At 36.3% G+C, this 26,386-nt stretch overlaps 1 protein-coding gene across 1 annotated transcript; it reads left to right on the top strand.

Moving 5' to 3' along the window:
• The first annotated feature begins 2,523 nt into the window (after window positions 1–2,523).
• Window positions 2,524–23,277, top strand: TMEM207 (transmembrane protein 207). The gene is made up of 5 exons (XM_012448981.3): window positions 2,524–2,811; window positions 4,712–4,749; window positions 11,368–11,412; window positions 12,243–12,385; window positions 22,211–23,277. The coding sequence occupies exons 1-5, from the start codon at window positions 2,737–2,739 to the stop codon at window positions 22,339–22,341; spliced, it is 432 nt and encodes a 143-aa protein (XP_012304404.2). The 5' UTR covers window positions 2,524–2,736; the 3' UTR covers window positions 22,342–23,277.
• The last annotated feature ends 3,109 nt before the right edge of the window (window positions 23,278–26,386 follow it).

Here is a 26,386-nt window from a genome sequence, read left to right as displayed (position 1 = left end):
ACTATTATGTACGTATAAATTTTTTAAATCATGCATATGGTGGACTGTCTCCGTGTCAATTTTCTGGTTGTGATACTGTACAAAAGTTACGTAAGATGCTACCACTGGGATAAACTAAATGAAGAGTACATGGAATCTCTGTATTAGTTCTTAAGACTGCATGTGAATTTAAAATTATCACAAAATTAGCTATTTTAATTTTAAGTATATATTTTAAAAATTATACACATAAAACTGCACTCATGGTCAGATTTTGTATTCCATGACTGTCATACTATCATGATGCTAGGAAGAAAATGTACTAGAGAAAAAAAATGTCTTCAGCAGAAACTATTAGGCTGGTCTTTGGAAGCAGCATGGGGAAGTCACAGAAGTAAATGATAAATGGCAATCTGGAAAGAGAAAGGTAGTAATGAATATAAATTTTGATTTAGCACCAAATATAATAGTGGTGTTTGCAGTATTATTGTGACTATAGGCTCCATCTCCACTCAGCTGCCATACTTCTAATCAGCCAGCGGCTGCAGAATCATGCATTTTTTTTTTGACAAGAATTATTTAATCCATGTATCTAGTTGGTCATTATTGCAGTTTCTGAAGCAAAACCAAATCTGCTGCCCGTATTTCCATTCTATCTCTTTTCTAGTCATCTGGCCTCCCCTTCCTTTCCCAGAAATTCTTAAGATCATTGACTCCGCTGACGGAAGTCAGGCTTCTGACTGCCTAATAAATAAGTTCACCAGTGAAAAGCCTATTTTTCATTCTGTTTAATTACAGACTTCAGAGACACTCAAAATGGAGGGTGTCTTAGGGACAAATAATACTGTAGGCTTGGTTTACTTTTCTCCTATTGGCATTGGCACCAAGCCCTTCCTCTGCTTTGAAATTCATGGCTGTGACTGTGGCTGCATACTAAACAGACCGTGGTCACCGCACAGTCTGCTTCACCCATCCAGATGCAGCTCAACTAATCTGTATACCGTGATGGCCAACTCTGCGGAGTGGTTTAGGTAACTAACACTGCTGGTTTGTTTCTAGCACAATCTATGTGTGTGATCATAAATGGGTTCATATATTACAATTTGAATTGAATTTGGTGAACTACACTGGAGCTTGAATTACAATATTCTCATTCTGCATTATAGATCATTACCTTCAAAATCGGCCCTTAGAAGTGACTGTATGTATAAAATAATTAGATGATATATAGACAGTGTAAAAAATATCAAAAATATAAGAAAGTAACAGTGAAAAGTAAGTTTCCTTCCAACTCTTGTTTTCTTAGTTTCCAATTTCCCTTTTACAGAGCAACCGGTTAGCAGTTTCACTCAGAGACATCCTATATATATGCCTAAGTTTTATGGATGGAGAAAATACTATAGCTCTACCTTCCTATTTTTTGCATACAAAGGTAACATGATGTACCCAATATTCTGTGTTTTTGTTCCTTTTATTCAGTAACTATTAGAGACCTCTCTATATCAGCATCTGTGATCTGTCTCCACCTTTTAAAACAGATTCCTGGTATTCTGTTGAACATATATAACCATTTTGCACTTAGTCTTTCAAAGTTTCGTGAATTTTTTCTGTTTCTAATATTCTGTTAACACCAAAAATGCTTTGATGAACATCATTGCATATGATAATTTGTGCCATGTGTAAGGGTATTTGTAGGGTACATTCATGTATCTTACAGGAATACTCGATCTAAGGGTGTATTTACTTTTTATGTTGATGTATATTGTTTTCCAAAGAAGCTGTAAAGTTTTCCCAACCATATATGAGAGTATTTGTTTCCCCGTATTTATCCTTCCTCCCTATATTATCAGTTTTTGAACTTGCCAATCTGCTTATAATTCTAAAGTATGTTTATCTAATTATGAATAAGGTTAAGCATCTTAACAATCATTTGCTACATTCTTTCCACATAACCATTCAGCTCTTCATCATTCCCTGAAAGATATCCATCTTCCCTTCAAGCTAGTTTAAAATGGCAGCTTAAATAAATTTGTTGATTTGAGTCTAACCTCTCCATTTCTGAGCTCTCTATTCTTTTATGTGTATCTTACTATTTACATCTATCAGTACTAATTTTTGTACAATGTCATTGCTTAAGACATCTTAATTTACGATAGTTTAGTGCCTCTTCTTTTTTCAGAATCTCCCTAGATATTCTTGCCTTTTTGTCAGTTGTAGTGATGGAATTGTTTTACAAAATATACACTGAAATATACCTTGTTGAAATATACCTTGTATATCATAACAATGAGACAGGGAAAGATTTATGCCTAAGGTTGGGTTAGATCTGGAACTGAAAATGGTGTGTAGGAGAGAAAAAAGTGTACCAACAAAGGAAAGAGAATTGAATAAATGTTCCAAATATGAGATACTATTAGAAACCCAAAACCTCCCTGAATAAAACATGCACTTGAATGTGGAAAGTTATTTAAGTAGCCAGCTAACTCTGTAAGTCAGCATTTATAACCCCTACTTTTAAAGACCTTGACAAACAGTGCTAAAGTTCTGACCTTAAACTTAAATTCCTTGGGCTCTTAGTACCTGCAAGCATGCACCCAACATTCCTTCCCCTCGCATGCACTTCACCAGTCATAAGAAGCCATCATTAATCCATGTCCTGGTAGGAAGCATAACTTATAAAGAAGCTAGTACGTTCTGAGAAAGAAGGAAGTAAACACAGGCAGCAAACCACTACCCTAAGCTGATTGTCCTTTAAATATGTCAAGATCCAGACTTTTCAGTGTCACTTCAGTGATCTCAACAATAGGGATCTTATGTTTGCTGCTATTCCAGGTAACTATCTCGCTTTCTGGGAAAAGATTTTCAGAGGTACTCTGAGTGCTTGATTTGCTATAGATTTGTATGTGAGCAACTTAACTGCTTCTACATTTAAAAGATTTCCTTCAAGTGTTACTAGCATCTTCTGATTTATTGTATTCATTGGTCAAAGGGACAAAAAAATGTCCATGACATTAGTCTTATTTCTCCTTTAATTAGTTCTATTGCTATTGAAATAATGTGATTGCAAATTTAACCTTTGTTTAACTTTGTTATGCTGTATTTTTTAAATTCAAAATGCTATTCACACAGAAAAAAAAATGCTATGGCTGGATTAATTTAAGATGTGTTTACTGTTGCCTGCAACCATACTTGATGCTTGACAGTTTTTCAATGCTGACTGATGTAGACAGAACCATTTTAGGATTTATTTCAGTTCCTCTGCTCCAGCATCCCTTTCTGACTAACCTTTATCTCTGTATCTGTGTTACTTCAATGCAAGGTATCTGAAAGCTTTAGATCTAAAATATATTACAGCTTTGCCTACCTCTTCATAATAACTGGAAGTTTGACAGCCAATGTGTTGGCAGTGAGGTGCTAATAATGTACTACTGTGTACTATTTCTAGGGTACAACACACAGAAAAGACACGGAAGTGACTTGAAAGTGAAATGCTGGCTTTATTTGTTTATCTGTTAAGCTGGATCCCAAGTGATTTCATCTACTCATAAATAAACTTTATTTATGGACAAAATGTGAATGCTCATTTTCCTTTTACTTAGTATGCAAATCTATTTGCAGCATTCTAGCAAAAAAAGAATGCAACTCATTTTCTGTGCTTATAAATTGTTCATTACCATACTCTCTAATGGCCAATTCATGGCTCCATCTGCAACTCCACAAATCTCTTTGCCCAGATAAACTTATTGGAGTAAATACAAGGTGCTGAGGAAGATGCATTTGGGATTAAGAGGGGGAAGACGCATCTCACACAGAATTCCCAAGTCAATCACTTAAATTGTGTAACTTCTTACTTGTACTTTTATTTGCATGTTATAGTCCAGAAAAATAAATACTTCAACTGACCTCATAAACTCAGTGTTTAGAGCTACAGACAATTGCCATTTGAAGACATTCTCATTGCTCAAGGAAGGAGTCCTGGTTCAAAGGGTCAAGCAAGCAAACAAACAATAAAACCTTTAGACAGAAGTGCCTTTTTCCTTGTGATTTAGGGTGTGAGATGTTGTAACCTATGACACTCAGCTCAGAAAACTAAGAGCAATATTTTAGAATGCTTATAGAATCGAACTTTTCAAGCAAAGCAACCATGATGATTACTTTTATTTCTCTTCTCTGATAAAGAGAAGACTGTAAATATCAACTGTAATGTCATGTGATCTTAAATGGACCTTAGCCTTAGATCAGGTTAAAACCACCCTTTCATGCTTATATTTAATACCTATTACTAATAGGATTGACTTCTGTTTCCACTTATGTTCTTGGAACTTGGTTTTTTTTTTTTATTTTTGAGTGAAAATAATACTCACAAATAATGAACCTCTGTCCTCTAGCTAAAACATGAAAACAAAAAATGTGCAGTGAATAAAACCTCTTTAGAGCAAGCAAAATCTACTTATAGGAAAAACAGAAGTTGTCGTAAAATCCATTTACATTGGTATGTAAAAATGGAATCTGGTTCACAATATATACCTTCTGCCACTGCTGAGCGTAAGAATCCACCCAGAGATTTTTTTCAATTAAAATTCTGTGTACCGACAATAAACTCTGCTACAGAGCTTTTAATTAAAAAAGCAAACGAAATGATATAAACCCACATTGTCTCTAGGCGCTGCTTGTATTAAAGGATTAGACTGATGAGATGTTTGGATTTTATTGTTCTAAACATGTGTTTCAGTTGGTGCTCTTGGACCTACCATGTGAAGAAGACGAAATGTAAGTAAACAGTGAAATACTCCATGTTTTTATTTAGTATTTAGTATTTAAAAAATTCAAAGTATAAAAAAAGGCTCAAGTCATTAGCAAAGGCCCAATTGAATTTCAAATGATCGTTATAATTATGTAAGAAGAAAAGTAAACAGTTTGTAAATGCAGATGACTCATTTTTTGAAAACAGGAAAGGTAATTTTCATTATGATCAATTTTGTTAAACAAATAAGGAGCCTAGCTGATTTGCAGATGTTTTTGCACATTGAATTTCTCTCCTGCAAGGTTTCAAGGTTACTTTTAAGTTCACAAAAGAATCACAATGTTATATATGGGTGCATCCAAACTCAAAAGTCACAGTGACCAAGTGAGGCAGTTTTCTGTGCAACTCATTTAAAATACGAAGAAACTAACCAAAATTCTAACCTGTACTGTGTGTATTTCAAACTGCTTGTGATATGAATTATGTGAATAATTTACTTAATTTTTTTTCATTTTTGTGCTATAGATTTAATGGTTCTCAGAATTCTGTTAAGTAGATGAAGAGAGAGTGTCATTAATAATTCTACTGATAATTAATAGCTGTAATTTATTGTGACTTAGTGCAAATATCAGAAAAGCACTTCCACCCAGCACTGTCTTCTCCTGGTTGCAGCCCTTACTGTTAGCCAGCTGTTTTCAGTTTTCTTTCTTTCCTTCCTTCTTCCCTCAATCCCTCCCCTTCTCTCTCTTCTCTTTCCTTCTCTTTCTTTTTCTTTCTTTTCTTTCCTTTCTTTCGCTCTTTCTCTCTTTCTTCTTTTTTTGACGGAGTTTGCTCTTGTTTCCCAGGTTGGAGTGTGATCTCAGCTCACTGCAACTTCTGCCTCCCAGATTCAAGTGATTCTTCTGCCTCAGCCTCCCGAGTAGCTGGGATTACAGGTGCACGCCACCACGCCTGGATATTTTTTGTATTTTCAGTAGAAATGGGGTTTCACCATGTTTGCCAGGCTGGTCTTGAACTCTCGACCTCAGATGATCTGCCTGCCTTGGCCTCCCAAAGTGTTGAGCCACCACACCTAGCCAGTGTTTTCAGTTTTCATTGTCTGTTACCCTCAAAGTCATGCTCTCTGTATAGCAGGAGGCTATGACTGTATTGTATAGCAGAAGGCCATGCTAGATGAAATGTTTTCCTACACCCTGGGAGCAGTCACCTGTTTTTGGTGGATCATCTTATGGTTAATAATCTGCTTATTAAATTTGCGCTGCTCTTTCAGCTTTTGCTTGGCTCTCCATTGTTATTTCTTTACGTTAGTTTTGGAACTGCTTTTTCACTCCATCTTATGCTGTTTGTGATGTAACACAGATTTTGTTTGTATGCTTATCTGACTAGATTTCATGCCTGCCCTCATTTTATCTCATCTTCTGCCTTTGACCCAGAATAACAAAATAAAGAAGTTCAGAACTGGAAAGGATCTTAAACGTTGAATCTAACTCTAATCAACATGACAGAAAAATATGGTATTAAGAAAGTTTTTATGCTGAGTTTAGAGCTACTGAGGCTACTGCTCTCCATTTTAGATGAAGAAATTGAAACCTAAGAGAAACAGTAAATTAGTGGTAGGACTTCAACTGGTACTTAGGTATGACATTCTTTGGCTACATCATTTTGCATCTAAGTGTCTGTAATGTTTATCATTATTTAATACAACTGCTTTTGGGTTAAAAACAAAACAAAAAAACCTTCAAATGAAATGCAAATTGGCAGAAAACGAAAAAGAGAGTGGCTGGGAATGTAGGGTGGTAGTGGAAGGTAAGTAAATGTATTGAAGAAGGGAGCAATATATCAAATCTTTTGTTATCACAAGACAGTGTCGGTGGGAGAATCTGTAAGGAAAGTCATGCTGTTTCCTGAGGAAGTAAAAAGCCCCCTCCAGCAAAATCCTTTCTCTAACTATATTTATACAAGGTATTTCAGTTTAGAATCACTTCTCTGATCTGAGATATTATCTCCTGTTAAAATACACTACCCACCCAAGAGAAGATATTCATTAATTTACCAGCACTGCTATTAAGAGAGTAACACACAAAGTACAGAGTACAGTGAAAAGGATGATAAGGATGGTCTACTTCCAATCTTTTAGAAATGAGAAACACAAAAGGACGGTAACTTCTCCAAAGTTCACACGCAAAATGTGAACAGAAAAGGGAGGCTTGGATTAGAATGCAAGGGAGTATCAAGGTAAAACCATGAAACATGGATTGCCTAGGTAGAGGCCATGTGGAGGAGGCACTGATTAGCTAGAAACAAAAGTGTTTTTATTAATAAACTTCTATGTTCCAAGAGTTGTGCAAAACAATCTGCCTATGTTTTCCAGTAAAAAAAAGAGGGTGGACCGGGTAAGGTGGCTCATGCCTGCAGTTCCAGCACTTTCAGAAGTTGAGGTGGGCGGATCACTAGATCAGGAGTTTGAGATCAGCATGGCCAACATGGTGAAACCTCATCTCTACTGAAAATACAAAAATTAGCTAGGTGCACCTGTAATCCCAGCTACTTAGGAGACTGAGGCAGGAGAATCACTTGAATCCAAGAGGTGGAGGTTGCAGGAAGCTGAGATCATGTCACTGTACTCCAGCCTGGGCAACAAAGCAAAACCCCATCTCAAAAATAAATAAATAAATAAACAAACTGGTCTATTTTTTATTCTCTACTTAAATTTGTTTTCAAAACCAGGGTATGTTTTTCTGATCCAATCCAATTATTTTACTTTTATAACTGTATTTTTAATATGAGCAAAGAATTGCTGTGCTTTGTATAAAATTTAAATACTATAAGTAATTCATTTTATGAAATAAAACATGACAGAGCCCCTCTCATCACACCTCTGACTTACTCCACTTCTGATAAATAGCCAAGGATACTTATGTGCATCCATGTACAAAAACAGATTAATTCATGAAACACACATGTGACTATACATACAAAAGATTCTGTAAATTAATTGCATTGATAGATTTTCTAATGATATACCTTATCTTACATGGCTTGATAAAGTGAAATAGTTTACTCAAGAGTAGGAAAGTAAGTTAAAAGGCAGAGTTTGGATTTGAACCTGAGACTGACTCCCGAGTCCCGAATTTCAACCACAAAGCTATATTGTATATCCAACATTTAATGAATTATACATCTGGTGAAATACCTGAGGGATACCTAGTCCAGTCATTCTTCGAGATACTAAACAATTTACTTTCAGTTTCTGGGTGATATATGATTTGAGACTCATCCCTCCCTCAAATTACTGTAGCTAAATTACACTTTCGCCTATGTTGAGGAATGACTTTTTAAAAAGAAAAAGCATTCATGAAATTTGTTATTGAATTTATTCTGAGAGTACTATGGAAAACATTGTTCTTGATGGTTGACAGTGTTCTCTTTATGAAGCCTTATAGCTTGAATTTTTCTCTGGTTTCTATGCCAGGAATAGTTGTACATCTGGTGAGTAATGCTGTTCATTTTGTTAATTTTAGAGGATACTGTATAACCAATATTCTGTCTCATTATGTTAGCTACTAGAAAGCTTAAGTCAGATCTGCAGTTCAGTTTAGATTTTATATATGGTATTTACTATGTTCAGTTTACAAACTGATCTCACTATTGGCCTGTTCTGTTTGTCTGATCCTCATCAGGCTCTAATTTCTATTTGTTTTTTCAATATTTCCTTAAAGCATTTTGAATGCAGGATGTTGGATGCACTCAGGCAATACTACACACAGTAACACGAGGTTAGAGCTGGCTATTACTGTTTCCAGTTGCACCATTACACAGTGGTAAGAGACATGGACTCTGCAGCCAGACCATTTCGGTTTAAAACACTCCCAGCTATGTTAACTTGGGCAAGTTACTTAATGTCTCTGTGACTGAGTTTTCTCAATTGTAAAAGGAGAATTATAATAGTATGACCCTACCATATAGTGGTGTAAGTTTGAGAGTCCGTTATTTCACATGAAGTCATGCAACAGGTTTTAGAAGAGTGCCTGGCCTAGATAATGCTGAGTCATGTAACAGAGAAACCAATGGAGCAACTCTGAGTATTTCTTCCTGAATTTATTAAATTCATAAATGTATAGTTGTATAAGGTCCACAGATTCTCAGCACCGAGAAGAAGAATAAAAATATACTCTTCTAACCATTCGTATAGTACAGAAATCATCTCCATGACCTCACAGTAACAAAAGGAAGTTGTTGTTCTGATAAGGACAGAAATTATCTCCGTCAACAACCAATTCTAGATAATTCTTATTCCAAATGTCTTTCTTACATGTTACATTCAGCTTTCATTTCTTCCTGATGATTATATATTTTTTCAGCATAATCATTCTAATTTGACTGATCCCTGAGGAATAACTTCATTTCCAAAAATAATATCTTGGAAGTAATATTTGAGTAATTAGAATACTCTTACTTTTTTAAGAACTCAAAAAGTTTCTGTTTAAAAGTTGAATTTAAGTAAGAAATGGAGATAATAATTAGGGGAGGGGAGCATATGGAGCCAGAAGACACATGCTTCAGTGTAGTTCCCTAACTAGCTAGTGACCTCCCTCTTCCTTTCTCCACCTTAAGTCTCAGTGGTACAATGTATAAAATCCCGAGGGTGTAATAAATGCTCTCAAAGGTTTGCCTGCAATTTGGAAATTACACGATTACTGCATTTCTCCAGCTGTTTCCCAGCCATTTTATTGCTTATCAGAAGCTCCACCAGAGGGTGCACCAGCTCAGAAAGAAAAAGTTAAATAAGTCGGTTTGGAAAATTGTTAGCACAGGAAGAAAAAATAGAATGCCTTAAAGATTAGATTTAAGAAACAAAATGAGGTGGTTAATATTTAGAATTGACTTCAACTATAAGTATATGGGCTATTTTAAAATGGACAAAAAAGAGAAGCAGGAAGAGGGAGATGAAATAATCCAAACTCTTGACCATCAGCTCAAATGTCACAATTGCAAAAAAAAACCTTGTGCTTTTTCAATTGGGCCAGGACACCAAGAGAATTTCACCACACCCGCCTCTTAAAAAATCTGTATTTTTAAGGTTTTGATATTTTAATATAATATTTTAAAGTTTTTTTAACTACAAAGTGATTCATGTACATTAAGTCAAATAATATAAAAATATTAAAAGTATAGAGTTCTTCATAATGCCATCTTCAAGAGAAGTGAGCAGTTTACTGTCTGGTATATATTTATGTCTAGTAGTAATTTTGGTGAAATCATTGTACTTGTGGAAAATAGTTTATACAAAGTAGGATCTATACTATTTTAGTTAACAAGACTTATTTATAAACATGTCTACATTATTTTTGATGATTGGACAATATTACCTTGCAAGTATGTTCCATTAATTATTTTTCACATCTTTTATTGATGGTCATTTGTCTTAAGATGCTTTTTAAAGTCACACTTTTTTTTCCCCCAGCCATTTGTACCTGTGAATTTTGCTAAATGCTCTGGGTGCTCAAAAGAACAAAGAGAAAACAAACAAAAAACAGACAGAAAAAAAGGAAGGAGGAGATATTTATATGTGGAAGGGGAGGAAATCATCTGTAGGCTGGATAATTGGTTTTTGTCTTAAATGTTCGTGATAAAATGTTTAAATTGACACTTTATATATTTTAAAAGTCATTTCTGATTGGTATGATGATGGGCATGATGCACTTCCTCATGGAAGCTAGAAGCAATAAATGAACTGACATTTATGAATGTCTTCAAACTGAAATGAACTGAAATATTTTAACAATGGCCGAAGAAGATATGATTAAGTATCCTGCCTTCTCAGAAGCGTATCTGACTGAGAATAACAGATTTCTACTGTTCAAGCTCAGAATACTTTAAAAGTAGCTCGTATATTGAGGTATGAAGAAAGTCCATCAGCAAACTTACATTTAGTGTGCCATGTTAGACATAGTGAGGGACTCTCTACACCTGCGGAGTTATACCTCCCAAAAGTCACTTGTGAACTGCATTTGTCTGTGATCTCTTAAAACTTGTCTCAGGAATGACTGAATTGTGGCTAGACACACATATGATTTGACCATTCTGACTGAAGGAATAAACTTCTTACTCCTTGGTAAATGGTAGGTATGGCCACATTCATTCATTTTCCTCCTAGCCTAATTTCTTCCCTCACCAATTGTTAACAAGAGTGCAACCAGTTGTCCAATGCCTCCTATTCTCTACCAAGGTATTCTTCCCTGGAAAATCTGAGTTTTAAGTGACTATAGGTCTCTAGATGAACAGTATAATGGTTACCTGCCTAACATCTAACACTTATGATTTGTTGTCCCTGAAGAGTTAGTCACTGCCTTTTCAATGCATAACAGTATTTGTAACGCTAGAATCAAACCCATTATAGTGCAATTATCTGTTGGTGTATCAGTCTGATAGTTTCACATTTACTTGTATTCCCAGTGCCTTGAATTGAGTGGGCATAAACATTTGCACAATTGTGTTAGGTGTGGGGAGGTGTGAGCTGATATGGGAATATGTAGGTGATTTTTTTGGAGAAACAAGTATGATCGATACCAATTTTATTGGACGAAAGAAATAGGCTTTGGCTATCCAGAGTTCCAGGACTAACGCTCTTCCTTTATCACCAGGTGTGTAAATTATAATGATCGACACCCTAATGGCTGGTATATCTGGTAAGAATATCCTCCATTTGTTTTATACGACAGTTGGTGGCATATACAAAACCTTTGTCCTAAATAATTTGAGATGGTACATGAAATCATACAGCTTAAGGGGTCAGGCAAATCAATATAGAAATATCACTTTCAGATTGTTGGCTAGTGTTTACTCAAACACTTCTTGTGACAAAGGGACTCACTATTTTTAAGAATAAGAGTTTATTCTAGAGTTTAAAATCTTTAACAGCAAAATAATTGTTCTTTGTCTTGAAATCTCCCTAAATGACCCTCCACTGATATTAGTTCTGGCCTTAAAAGTCATTCCAAATAACCACTATCTCTTCTATGAGATAATCCTTCAGAAATTTTAACCTCTTACATCTTGACATATGTATATTCTCAACTTAACATTGTCAGTTCAATCAATTAGCTGGCTAGCTCCTCAAAGGCAGAGACCCTCTCTGTGTACTTTTGAATTCTTAACCCCAATATCTAAAGTGTATGCAGTTGCTTAAATACTAACTGAATGGATGGATGGATGGATGGATGGATAAAAGGAAGAATGGATGAATAAATTAAGACACTGTCTTTTAGAATAACCCTCCAATTCCCAAGGAGAAAATGACTACTACCACCCGGAAAGATCAACCCTCTCTGAGGCCAAAGACTAATTTTGGTTCAGTGGAAATGTATGGGTAGTGGTAGGAAATTGCTTAAGGAATTCAGTGTCCCAGATTGCTTGCAGCCAGTATAGCTGAGTCCTCATCCACTTCCAGGTAGTAATGGAAGCTCTTAACTTCCCCGCATGCTCTACCTCATTCTTCCCTGGTAACTTTTGGAGCCAGGATCCTGCTGCTGGTTTTCATGGCAACTCTTCTCTGTGGAGCAGTGGTCCTCTGCTTCCAGTGCTGGCTGAGGAGACCCCGAATTGATTCTCACAGGCGCACCATGGCCGTTTTTGCTGTTGGAGACTTGGACTCCATTTATGGTGAGTTGTCTACACACTTTGGACTCCTTTTAGAAACTTAGTGGTTTTGTAGTGAATTTAGAAACTATTCTCCCAAAAACAAATTTGTGAACTTGGAAAAAAATATGGCTTATTGGAGACAGAAAGGCCTGCATTGAGGAGAGTTTAAGGGAGAAAATTTCAAAAGAAAGACACTCCCAGAAGAAAGAAAACGTGTCTGGGGAACCGACCCACAGTTGAGTATAGGGACAGTAACTAAATATTTTGTGTTCAACAAGCAGAAGAGAAGAGAAGGGCTGGACAGTCCAGGTGAATGGTAGGGTTTACAGTACCAAAAAGCATCTCCAAGCTTTTATTATCAACCTATCTTAACTAGTATTTGTAATTTCATTTATTGAGCTTCCTATGCTTTACTGAACTCATCTGAAGTAACATTGAATAAAACTTTCCAGATTGTCTGCGGTCAATGCAGAATCTGAAATTCTGTGAAATGGTCAGGAGAATGTCAATTTTCATGCCCTTTCATCTCAGCAACCTGATCCTGTCAGTGCCCACCCCTCCCAAAACCATGCCCTTTCCTTCATTTTCCAGTTTGCATAAGGAAATAAAGAATGAAGGAAATTAAGGGCTTAGAGTTATTTGTAGATGCCAGTCTCAGCTGTGAGTAGAAAAAAACCCAGCAACTCACTGATTTCTGGGAGGCCATAATTGATAGCCGTTTCTTCATCTTAAGTATTGTCCCAACCAGGGACTGTTGCAAGACTTTATTCTAAGGGACTGCATTCCACACTACGGTTACTTCAAGACTACTTAACAGACGTAATAACTAAAGCCATCTTTCAGAAACTTGAGCCACCATGAAATTTTCAATAGATGGAGCAAGGTGTGCCCTGAGAAAAAGTAACAGCTAGATAAAAAGTGGGGTAAAAATAAACAAAAATGTGTTAACATCAAACTCAGTTCTCTAACATAATGATTATATTCACTTCCACCTTTTTTTCTCCTTCAGAAGTTATTGCTTAACAGAGGCAACACATTACCAGTTTGGGAAATGGTTATTTTAGAAAGGATAATTAAAGTCTCCAATAACAATAAGTTCTTTCTCCTAAAATCAAAAGGCCTTTCCACGGGGCATAGAGGGAAATAGGGTTATTGATCTTTTAACAAAATACGTTAGTCAAAGGAGTCGACATGGTAACATTGGACTATTTTTCTTTATTTACCTAGAGGTATTTAATAAGTAAATACAGTTATGCTTTTTAATCTGAACTTAAGTTTCTAAAAAGAAAAATGCAGCCTGGTATTTTCAGCTCTTCTCTCACTTTGAGAAAGACCTTTTATCTTGAATCTTAAAAGAATTTATTTTTAAATTTTAAGTGTAATATTAAGCTAATCAGTTTTCATGTTGTAATTTTTAAAGCAGTTTATGTGCCATGGTTATATACTTCTTTGTCTAATGCTTTTATATTTCTTGCATTGTAGTTTCCATATGTGCACCTGAACTTGCCTAAACAGGAATGAGTATGTGAGAAGGTGTCAAGGCTGATGTACTTACTGCTTTAGCAATCTGCATGTGATAGCACTGAGTGATGGGCGATAGACTCATGTTCCCTATATTACTCCGAGATCATTCAGAACAGGCAAAACAAACAAACAAACAAACAAAGCTTGGGTATAAATTGCATTTAAAAAAATATGGTCACAATTTGGTTTACGTTTGTCAAATGCTAAGTAGTAATTTGAAAATTTTCAGATATTATCTCTAATTCCTAAATACTAACTTGGAAAAGTGGCTATTATTTATCTTAGAGGATGTTACTTACTTCTCTCACTCTCAAGGATAAACATACACGCATAGATGTTTACTGTAAGTCAACAAATTGAGTTTAAATTGTCCAGAATTGGCGATAGGGAACCAGTGAAAATGTGGGCTGGTCACTCACAGCCCAGCCCAGCCCTAGAGAGTAAGAGGTACTCACTATTTGAACACCTAGACGTTTCTTTAGAGCAGCTCTTCAGTGGTAGGGCTTGTGCTCCAGGATCTTCATGTCCATCCTCACTCTATCCTTTGCTTTCAATTCCACTGATTTAACTTCTGGATCTCATTTTGCTCAAGAAACATTTAAACTCTTCCATCCTTAGTTGCATTGCAAATCTCTCCACTATCCATTCCCATTAGTTGCTCCGTCCTATTCATCTTTTCTTGTGCCTACACTGAATTGAGCATTGGTTGTTCCACCTATTGCCCATCCTCCATCATGTCCTGGGGATGCTCAGGATGGCAGGACAAGCAGGGAACAGCTATTCAGACAGTCTTTGATGTGGGTATGGTGTCCAGAGCTATGCTTTTTGGCAATCCTGATTCCCCGCTCCAAAACAAAACACAAAAGAATAATTTAGGAAGAGGTGGTCTCCCATCTCTAGTGACTTCTTACCTAGTAATTTCCGTAAGTAAATTTCAGACAGTCAATATTTCAAGACAGTCTGAAACCTGGACCCATGCTAAACTTACATTCCCCACTAGGTCCTCATTATACTTTCACGTCTCCATAGAAATGATTCTTCCTACCTAATATTTCTATAAAAAGAAGCTGCTCTCCTAAAGAAATTAGAGAACTGCTTACTTTTATGGCTACAGAAGGAGGTGAAGGTCAAAACCACAGCATCTACCTCCACAGCTCCCACAGAGTATGTGCTCACAGCTAAGGATGGAATCCAGCTGTCCCAGGATTCATATGCCCACATCGAGGTTACTGGACTGTGCTTCTGAATTTCCCTCACAGTCCCTGTTCAGAAGAGAAAGAGAAAAATGAGAAATCTCTGGAATGACACTGGCGACGTGTTAGAATATAAAATACAGTTTCTGGACTTCCTGCCATTTCTTGAGCACAAAGGAGAAGAAAGGATACTCCCTCCTGAATACAGAATGTGGGAAATGGGTCATTTGAAAAATTTATTGGAGAGACTAGATTTGAGATATTAACCTTGAGTTCCTCCCAGAACTTAATTTTTAAATTTTTTTTCCAAAACTTACTTTACTTAATTATCACCATTTATTGAATATGTTAATCGAAATAGCTCTGCTCTTCTGACCTGTGGGGCAGAGGTTTGACTCTCAGGATCTTCTGGAAGCAGCCCTCAACTGAGAAGAACTAAGAGGAAACTTCTGACTGAGAAACTGAGGTAGACAAATTATACTATTGTTAAAATATATAAAATAGAAAATTTCTTTCAATCAGAACTACTGACACTATTACATGGTGCAGGTTGCCAGTTACTCTGATTAGAAATACTAAACGGAGGCCGGGCGCGGTGGCTCACACCTGTAATCCTAGCACTTTGGGAGGCCAAGGCGGGCGGATCAAGAGGTCAAGAGATCGAGACCATCCTGGCCAGCATGGTGAAACCCCGTCTCTAGTAAAAATACAAAAAAGTTAGCCGGGCGTGGTGGCACGCGCCTGTAGTCCCAACTACTCAGGAGGCTGAGGCGGAAGAATCTCTTGAACCCAGGAGGCAGAGGTTGCAGTGAGCCTAGATTATGCCACTGCACTCCAGCCTGGAGACAGAGCAAGACTCTGTCTCAAAAAAAAAGAAAAAAGAAAAGAAAAGAAAAGAAATACTAAACAGAAAAAAAAAAAATCAAACACTTGGCTTGGATCCTTATAAAAGGTTTAAGGAAGGTGTTCCCAGCACCTTCCCAATGTCTGATGAGATTTCCTATCTGGGAGAGGTCCTTGGAGCTCAGTCAAATACCACAGACCCCATTAGCATTTCCTGGGCCAATGTTCCTGTCTTTTCACAGTACTCTGCTGATTCAGTCTTTAGATAACTGGTCTTCCTTCCACTTCATAGGATCTGTGCCCCTGAATTGTGGATCCTAGACTCAGGGGCTTCTCAGAAGTTGTTGGATTCAGTAGAAGAGATCCTGGCACTTATGTGCTCAGTGATTACTCTCTATGTGCATACTATGTTAGGAAGCTCTTTACCCTTCAGAAAGGAAAAAACATTCCCTCTGATGCCCCCTATCATAGGCCGAGTTGTGTCCCACCCAATTTCATATGTTCAAATTCTAACCCCAGTATCTCAGATTGTGACTGTATTTGAAGATAGGGTCTATAAAAAGACAAAGACAATGAAATTTAAATGAAGTAATTGAGATGAACATTAATTCAATATGACCATCATTCTTATCAGAAGATATTAGCACACAGACAGACAGGCACAAAGTAAAGACCATGTGGAAGCACAAGGAGAAGGTGGCCATCTGCAGTCCAAGGAGAGAAGCCTCAGAAGAAACCTACCCTGCTGACACCTTGATCATGGATGTCTAGTCTCCAAAATTGTGAGAAAATAAATTTCTGTTATTTAAGTGATCCAGTCTGTGGTACTTTGCTATGACAAGTCTGGTAAACTAATACAACTCTGTCTTGGGGAGTGAGGAGAAAGAAGAGGTATTGCCAGAGAAAGAAGAAGAGAAGAAGATCAGAAGTCAAACAGGCAGAAAAGGAGAAGATGTGGAGCAAGAGAAAGAGGAAGAAAAGAAGAAACAGTTTAAAATCAGAGATATTTTAAGGACTAAAATTTAACCTACTTACCTTAATCAAACTCTAAATTCTTTTTTTTGTCTTCAGGCCCACTTCCTCTTCCTGATGTCAGCTCCAGAATCTCCTCATCTCCCTTATTCCCTTATTATGCTGCCCTGGACTTCACTCATTTCTGGATCCAGTTCTCCTTCACCATCTCTGCTACAACCCAGAAAGTGTCCACTCAATGCCCTTATGTCTTTTCAAATGGCATCATTCATGCTACAGTTTCTGAGAACTTCTTACTTCCTTCCCTGAACCATAAAAGATAAATAATTGTAGTATAATGTGGGCATGTTTTGTTCAGCACGTGTGTTGGGGTAATTTTTTTTTCATTTGTTTCAATGTTTTCTTATCTCGGTGTATTAGTCTATTTTCATGCTGCTGATAAAGACATAACCGAGACTGGGCAATTTACAAAAGAAAGAGGTTTAATGGACTTACAGTTCCACATGGCTGGGAAAGCCTCACAATCATGGTGGAAGGCAAGGAGGAGCAAGTCATGTCTTGGATGGCAGCAGGCAAAGAGAGAGTAACGAAGACACAAAAGCAGAACCCCCTGATAAAACCATCAGATCTCATGAGACTTATTCACTACCACAAGAACAGTGTTGGGGGAAACCACCCTGTGATTCAATTATCTCCAACCAGGTCCATCCCACAACACGTGGGAATTATGGGAGTACAAGTCAAGATGAGATTTGGGTGGGGACACAGCCAAACCATATCCCTCAGTACCTTACCTAATTTAATAATGCCTTCAGAATATCTCCTAAGTGGTAAGACAACTGAAAACACAGAATATTTTCTGTATTAATCCATTCTTACATTACTATAAAGAAATACCTGAGACTGGGTAATTTATATTAAAAAAAAAAAAGAGGCTTAAATTGGCTCATGGTTCTGCAGGCTGTACGGGAAGCACAGTGCTGTCATCTGCTTGGCTTCTGAGGAAGCCTCAGGAAACTTACAGTCATGGCCGAAGGCAAAGAGGGAGCAAGCACTTTACATGGCTGGGCCAGGAGGAAGACAGAGGGAGCGGGGAGGGGAAAACGGGGGGCAAGTGCTACACATTTTTAAACAACCAAATCTCATGGGAACTCACTATCACAAGAACAGCACCAAGGGCATGGTGCTAAATCATTCATGATAAACCACTCCCATGATCCAGTCAACTCCCACCAGACCCCACCTCCAACACTGGGGATTACAATTCAACGTTCGATTTGGGCAGGGACACAGATCCAAGCCATGTTAACCTGCAGCCAGATTCGCTCCCCTTCTCAAATGTGGAAATGGGAAGTGAAAACACACATTGAGGCACAGATGGTGAGTTTTTAAAAGGAATGTATGCAAATTTTTGGTAAAGGTTGAGAGAGAAGAAGATAAAGATCATTAAAATCCTCACATGACCAGCTGCATCCCAAATCTCTATTGTTTGTGATCATTGCTCAGCAGTTCATAAATCCAAGGACTACAAGTATGACAGGGTAAAACAGATACTAAAAATAGTTTTTCAAAAAAGGTAAGGATTTTGGTTTTGTTGATTAAGTTGTCTGTTTTTTAAATTTGTGTTTTAAAAATAGGCAATGTCAAAGGGATTTCAGAGTTTATTAAAAATGAAACGTTTTTATTTTAATTTACTAAAAATAAGAATGACAATAGGTTTTATTAAAAATAAAGTTGTGATGCTGAATAAAATCCCATCTTAATGAGGAAGCAAGACATTTAAAGATAATTAATGGAAAATGTTTGGAGTTTTGGAGGTGAGAAAAGGAGAAATAGAGCTTGAGGCAGAAAAACAATTGACTTTACATTAGAAAACAGAGAATTTGAGACCACAGGAGAGGGACTTCCACAATTGTTTGTCCATGTTTTTAATAAAACATAACCAATTACATAACATTTAAATAAGGGTCCCTTTGCCTTTATGCCATGAGGTCTGTGGACTGGAGCTGGGTTTTCTCAAGCTTGACAAAGCTTCCTAGTGAGGTCCCCTGCCTTTCCTAACGTGATCGCAAGATGAAGGACCAGAGGACACTCCTCCTAGGGATACTCATCTTGGCTTAGCTTCATATTGGGTCTGATCGCTCGATAATGCTGCCCTTCAACTATACAATCTCCTTGACCCCGTTTCTTCTGCAATTTTAGGGATACTCTTCCCTCTTTCTTATTTCAGGGAAAATAGAAACACCAGCACTGCAGCAGTGTTTATGTATGAGTGCTCTGAGCTGGGGAGAAAAAGAAGAGCTGCAGAGAGGTGAACAAGAAGCAGGGTCTTACAGGCTCTGTTCTCTTCTCCCTCCAAGTCTTCCAGGATTCTTTTATTTTATGACTTTTTTAGAAATGCCATTTCCCTCTGTTTCATGTTCCATATGTAAATATTCTGTTACTTATTTTCGGTAATAAAATAGAAGTATTTCATTCACAGATTTTCATGGAAAGACACGATAATAGTAATGACTCACATTCATTGAGCATTTCCCAGGAGCCATGCCTGTACTAACACTTACCATCCCTAATCTCATTTATTCTTTCTTACCACTCTGTGAAAGTTCACTATCATTCTGACCACTCTACAAATGAGGGAACAAAGGCACTTAGAGATTAAGCAACATAGTAAGCAGATGGTAAAACTGTGACTCAAATTCAGTCCTTCTGGCAACTCCCATAGAAGAAAAAGGATTGAGGTAAAGGAAAGAGAAGAAATAGGTAGACAGAACATGTAGAAAGAGGTGAAGTCTATTTGAGTGATTCTTAAAAACATAGGAAATCTCAACTCTGGCTATAAAATCTAAGCAGTAAGTTTATTGGTTATACAAGATTAAACAATAAATGTGAACATCTTAGACAGCGGTTCTGTAAAATCTACAAAATTTTTGCTGACATTTTAAATTCAGTTCTCTCAGTTTCTTAATTTGTCAAAAGATAAAAATGCCTCCTCTCCCCAGCACCAGATCAACTGATATTATATGTAAACATGCTTTGAAAAAAATTGAAAACTGGTAGAACATATCTTTGGTTTTCAAAACTTCCTGAGCATATTGGTTTAGTTATGTTTTCCAAATGCCTTGTGGTTTTAATAACAGGTTCAAGATCAACAGAAAATTTATAGTAAGAAGATAATGAACGTTTTCTATGAAAGCAACTTTGAAGATTCTATCACTAGGAACACAATATTGACAGTGGCAATAGTAGAAATAAATTGGAGCTAGTACAAATAATAGATGTGTCAAGTCAGTTTGGTTGAACATGTCTAAGCAGAAAGATAGTTAAGTTACTTTGACTTTGTACTAAATACAACTGCTAGAAGCAGTTCACCAAGAAAATAGCCATCATTCAGTACAAGTCTTCACAATGCAGGAAATTACTGGGCAAGTATAGTTTACCTGTGTTAACTCTGATTGATCAAGTCCCACAGACTTATCTGACATCAATCCAAACTTACAAACTGCAAAGGGCTCTGACTCCACTTTTGCTCAATAACTTTTACTTTTCACTTAATAACTTCTATATTATAAGTAATAATGATCATGTTTAAATCATTATTTAACCTTGAAAAGAGGATGGATTGAAAAATAATATTGTAAATGAAAGAAGATGCATGTATGTTCCTAGGATTAGTACAGTCTTGACATATTGTCATAATAATAGTAAACCTTGATGCATGACTACTGTGTGCCAGGTCTTGTTTTAAGTACATTATGCTCATTAGGCCTTGCTTTTATAGAGGTAGATACTAGTATCATACCTTAATTGTCTAAGAGAAAATTCAGGTAAAGAAATATTATGTAATAGCCTAAAAATAGACTAATTAAATAGATAATGCTAAGAAAAGTGCTAAACCATAGGTGAGACATATATTCTAAATATGACCCCACCCTTTACATATTTGAATTATTAGTCTTTGCTCTGTACCAGTGAAACAAGAAATAAGACAAACACAAATGTATGAAAATCCATTATTGTAAATTAACATTATTCACTTCAAAGCAATCATTCTGAGTCACCTCCCTATGGATCCTAGGGAAGCAGTTAATGTCTAATATGCAACTACTCTTTGAATTCTTTTGATCATTGTGGCATGTTCTTTGTAATATTCCTAATGGTATCCAATCTTACTCCTTTAAGAAAGGTCAGCAAATTTTTCCAATGAACAGCCGGATAGAAAATATTTTTGGCTTTGCAAAACATAGGGTCTATGTCGGGACTATTCACCTCTGCCATGGTAGTGCACAGCAGCCATAGACAACATATAAATGTATGGAAAAGACCGTGTTTCATAAATTCAGTATACAAAATCATCCAAAGGTCAGATTTAGTTCAAGGGACTTGTTTCTTTTTAAAGATGAATTTTTGGTGGATGCTATGGTTTTGGCAAAAAACGGTCAAAATCATTTAAAGGTAGGTAAAAATCCAGGTGAATATATGTATTCTTTACATATAAGCATATGTGTGTGTGTGTGTGTGTGTGTATGTGACCATTTTTCTATATATAGCCAAATATTAATATAAAGATGGTTATAAAATACCACTATTTTTGGGGTGGTGACCCAAACACAATCTTTCAAGGAAATACTAACAGTCAATTTCCAAAAGAGCCATTAAAATAAGTACATAGTCTTTCAAGGTTACCAGTTAGTGGAAGAAAAGGCCAGTTTGTAATATTTAATGGTCTGTATGATGCATAATCTAGAAGTCAAGAACTTTGATTTCAAAGTATTTTAAAAATCTTTTAAAATGTATTCTCTTTATTGCGTGTGTATACTTTAAATGCACACTTTTCATCACTGAACTTAAAATTTTTACTATTTACTAGAGATAATTATTAATTTGTATTGAAGTTTGCAAGCATAAATGTAAAATAATAAAATTTTGAAAGTGATATTTTAATGTTTATAATGCAACTTATATTTCCCATGATGGGAGCATTAGCTGAAATGCCATTAGTGTTTAGAGGACTCCTGTCTTGTGATCTACAAAAGAGGATATTCCTTCTAGTTTCAGCTGCTACATTGTAAATACTGCTTGACGGGTTAGATAATGATGATATCATCAGTTCATGGAACCAATTCTTTTTGTTTGTTATGTGACTAAACTTTTACTGCAAAGAGCAAGGCGGTTGTAAATTTTTTCTCATGGATACAAATAATTTTCTGTTGCTTCAGTGATCCAAGAAATGACAGATTTTTTTCGGGCAGTTCATGTACTTATGTTTTATGCTCACTAGAAAGATTACAAATCTTCATCTTTCTCTCTCCAGGGACAGAAGCAGCTGTGAGTCCAACTGTTGGAATTCACCTTCAGACTCAAATCCCTGACCTGTATCCTGTTCCATATGAAGAAATTTTAGGCTCCCCACCTCCATATGAAGATATTATAAAAACAAGCTGATCTGAGGTCTGGATTATCAATTTAAAGGATTAAAGACATCTGTAATTCCAAAACATCAAATTTAGGAATAGTTATTTCAGTTAGTGGAAATGTCCAGAAATCTATTCATGTAGTCTGAGGAAGGACAAATAGACAAAAATAAAAAAATGGATGTCTGGAAACATTTTGGTCATGGAGATGTCTAAATAGAAATTAGTGGACTCTTGATGTGTCACTGCTGTGTCATACGTTTATGCTATGCCACTGAATTAATGCTTTCAACTAGAACCTAAATAACCAATAATTAGCTGCTGGAAGTTGTCTCTATTACATTTAGGACTCCGCTGCAGTATACATCGCACCACTTTCTGCTTTAAACTCTTTCCTAGTGTGGAGTCCATAAAAATTATTGTAATTTAACAACAGTCCAAGCAGAGAATCCAACATGTCCAGAACCAGAACCAGAAAGGTAATATTTGAGTTACGGTGAGTAAGGGAAGAGAGCAGGTAAAAGCAAAGTTTGGAGTCGAAGGTTATAGGACAAATGAAGAGGAAAAGCAAAGATTACAAGTCTCAGTCCAAGCGACTTTATGCCTCAGCCTTAGGAGGAAGAAACCGTAGATAGAAGGTAAAGGAGATTGCTGAAGATATGGAGCATGTGTAATGCCAATGGGGTGAGGAGGAGGAAGAAAGTTCCTATTTGACAGGAATTAACGTGGACTCCATAGCCACAGTCTTTCTCTGGAGCTTCAAGGCTTGGCATTTACTGGAGCACTATGCTAAGAACCTTTGGCATAGATATAAGTGTTCTCACGAGGACTGCAGACATCTTCAAGTGGCATTTTGGCAGTGGCCACCAGCAGAGGGACAGAAAAAAACATCTATTGTAGACACTATATGAGCTTCAGCTGACAAACTTGTTGGAAAAAAACAATAAACGTCAATAGATGTCTAAAATTTAGCTTCACCAAACTTATTTCCTAATGTTCTTTTTCCAAATCTGTCTATCCAAACCTTCCTCATCTCAGTTAACTGCAACTGTTGCTCAGGCAAAAAAATACTTGGAGCCACAGAAGCTAAAGTAATCCTTTTAAATAAACTATTTTTAGACCAGTTTTAGGTCCACAGGAATACTGAGCAGAAGGTACAGAAATTTCTCATATACACTCTGCTTTGACACTTACATAACCTCCCCCCTTAGCAACATTTCTCATCAGAGTGGTACACTTCTTACAAGAAGTGTTGATGAGCCTATACTGACATAATTATCATCCAAAGTCCGTAGTTTATATTATGATTTACTCTTGGTGTTGTACATTCTGTAGGTCTGACAAATTTAGAATGACATGTACCTACCATGATAGCATCACACAGAGTAATTTCACTGCCCCGAAAGTCCTCAGTGCTCTGCCTATCTATCCACTCTTCCCTTCCCTCTAAATCCAAAAAACCACTTATCTTTCTATTTTCTCCATAGCTTTGCTTTTTTAGACTGCCATATACTTGGAATCATAGAGTAGGTAGCCTTTTTAGGTTATCTTCTTTAACTTAGTAATATGTACATAAGTTTCCTCTACATCTTTTCATGGCTTGATAGCTCATTTCTTTTCAGGGCTAAATAAAATCCATTGTCTGGTATACCAAAGTTTATTTATGCCTTCACTTGCTGAAGGACATCTTGGCTGCTTCCAAGTTTTGGCAATTCTGCATAAAGCTATTGTTAATATGCATATGCAAGGTTTTGTGGAGACATAAGTTTTTAATTCCTTTGGGTAAATACCAAGAGCATATTTGTTGGATCGTATGTTTAGTTTTGTAGCAAAACCACTGACCTATCTTCCAAAGTGTCTGTATCATTTTGGAGTTCTAGCAGCAATGAGTGAAGAGTTCCTGTTGCTCCACATCCTCACCAGTGTTTGGTGTCGTCAGTCTTCTGAATTTTGGCCATCCTAATAGGTGTGCGGTAGTGTCCCATTGTTTTAATTTGCATTTCCCTAATGATATATGATGTAAAGCACCTTTTGATATGTGGAGTAATCTTTTTACAGCATAAGGAGCATCATGTACCTTAACTAAACTCTAATTGAAGGACTCCACCTCAGTAAAAAAACAAATGTCAAGTTCCTTGACGATGGCTCTATGGGATCTGTACTTCTTCACCATCTCCATTCTTGTGTTTCCTTTTTACTCATTTGCTCCAAAAACACTGTCTTCAAACCTATCAGGTACTAGCCTACCCCCACCTTGCAGTTCTTTTTGTCTGCAACATTCTTCCCCCAGATATCAACATTGCTTCATCAACTCACATACTTTAATTTTACTTCAAAAGTCACCTTCTCAATGAGGCCCACACTGACTATTCCACTTTAAATTGCAGCCTCTCCCAACTCTGACACTCCCAAACTCCTTATACTAGAAACACTTTTTATTTTTCCATAGCATTTACCATCTTCTACTATGCTAGATAGCTGAATTGTATTGGTAGTCTGGTACGTTTCTTCCAGGGCTAGAATATAAATTCACAAGTGAAGGAAATCATTGCCTTATATACTGATTTATACCCAAGTGACTAAAAACACCTTGCCTTGTACTAAAACTAAGTTTTAAAGTAATGTTTCCTAGTTCTGGAAACTCCCAAAAATCTGGATGAGGATTTAATGGGGATAAGGCCTTATGAAAGTGAGGGTGAGTAAAAGCCAGAGACAGCTGACTTAGTGCTTTTAACGTAATCTCACTTGTTTCCACTGATGAAAACTATCTGAAGAAGCTTTTGTGTACTGCAATAATCCCTGGTGTGTGTATAAAGCTTTATAGTGAACAAACTCCTTTCATATACGCTATCAGATTTTATCCTAATAACAATTTTGTCACCTGGCTACTCCTAACTTCAAGTTAAACATGGTAGAATGAAGACATCTACTCTCTTCAGAAACCTACTAAGATTATAGTAAAGGAATTAAAATGTTTTTAATTCACAAAGACAGAGGAAAGAAGATGACAGTAAGAAGAAAGTTAATCATAAGATTTTAGTACTTGGAAAGGCGAATGAGATGAACACAGGTGGTTGTCATGATTGACTGAGGTTTTAAGTTTCTCTACTTTGCTAAGTGTCAGGGAAGAAATAGAATGGTTAAGCTAATATTTGCTAAGGCAATCAAGAAATGTCCAAGAATTAGAGGCAAAAGAAGTGAAGAGAATTCTGAAAATGATAATGAAGTTAATCTATAAAAAGATAGCATTGCAGCAGCCCAAAAAGAGCCAGTTTCAATCAGAACATGATAGCAATGAGCTTCAGGAAATAAGAGGAATGATTAAAGAAAAATATGTAATGTAACTATAATGTAAATTAGTAGTAAGTAGAAAACAGAGAAAGTGAAAAAACAAAACATTTATTAAATCCATGAACAACAAAGTTGGATTAACTATAAAATGGCTAAGCTATGAAAATTTCAAATAATTAGTACTGTTAAAAATGGTTAAGCTATGAATAATGTAAACAATTAATATTATTTAAATTAATTTAAAATTTTAATAATTTTAAATGTGTATTATTTATATTAACAAGATAGGCAGAGGGAAAATGTTTGTGAAGGATGGTGGCAGGATATGGTAAGAAACCTAAATGCTAATCTCAGATTGTGGAAATTTAATTAATTAAAGGAAAAAACAACTGTCGCTAAAATGTGTCGTTTCAGAATTAGATCATAAATATTTGTAACAGAATACTAAATGAGTTGAAAATTGTTGTCTCAAGAAATTGGACATGGAGGTAATGTGTGGGATAAGATATGGCAGAAAGTACTAATTTCTATTATGATTCCATAGTACTACCTGACTTTTAAAATTAACTTCATTTATTGCTTTAATGTAAAGAAATATAAAATTAAACAGGTACGTGACTTGGCAGAGGTGTAGCTTGTAATTGCAAGCCAACAAAGGAAGTCATAGTATAAAGGAAGTAAAAAATGTTAAACATAATATCTTCAAGGTAATGGGGCTACAGGTGATTTTATTTTTTGTATGTTTCTCAATTTTCTAATTGTTTAATAATGTGTATATATTCTTT

This window comes from Aotus nancymaae, unplaced genomic scaffold (genome assembly GCF_030222135.1).
Source record: "Aotus nancymaae isolate 86718 unplaced genomic scaffold, 86718_ANA_hifiasm-v0.15.2.pri h1tg000067l, whole genome shotgun sequence".
NCBI lineage: Eukaryota > Metazoa > Chordata > Mammalia > Primates > Aotidae > Aotus > Aotus nancymaae.
This window is presented reverse-complemented; position numbering and strand designations above follow the sequence as displayed.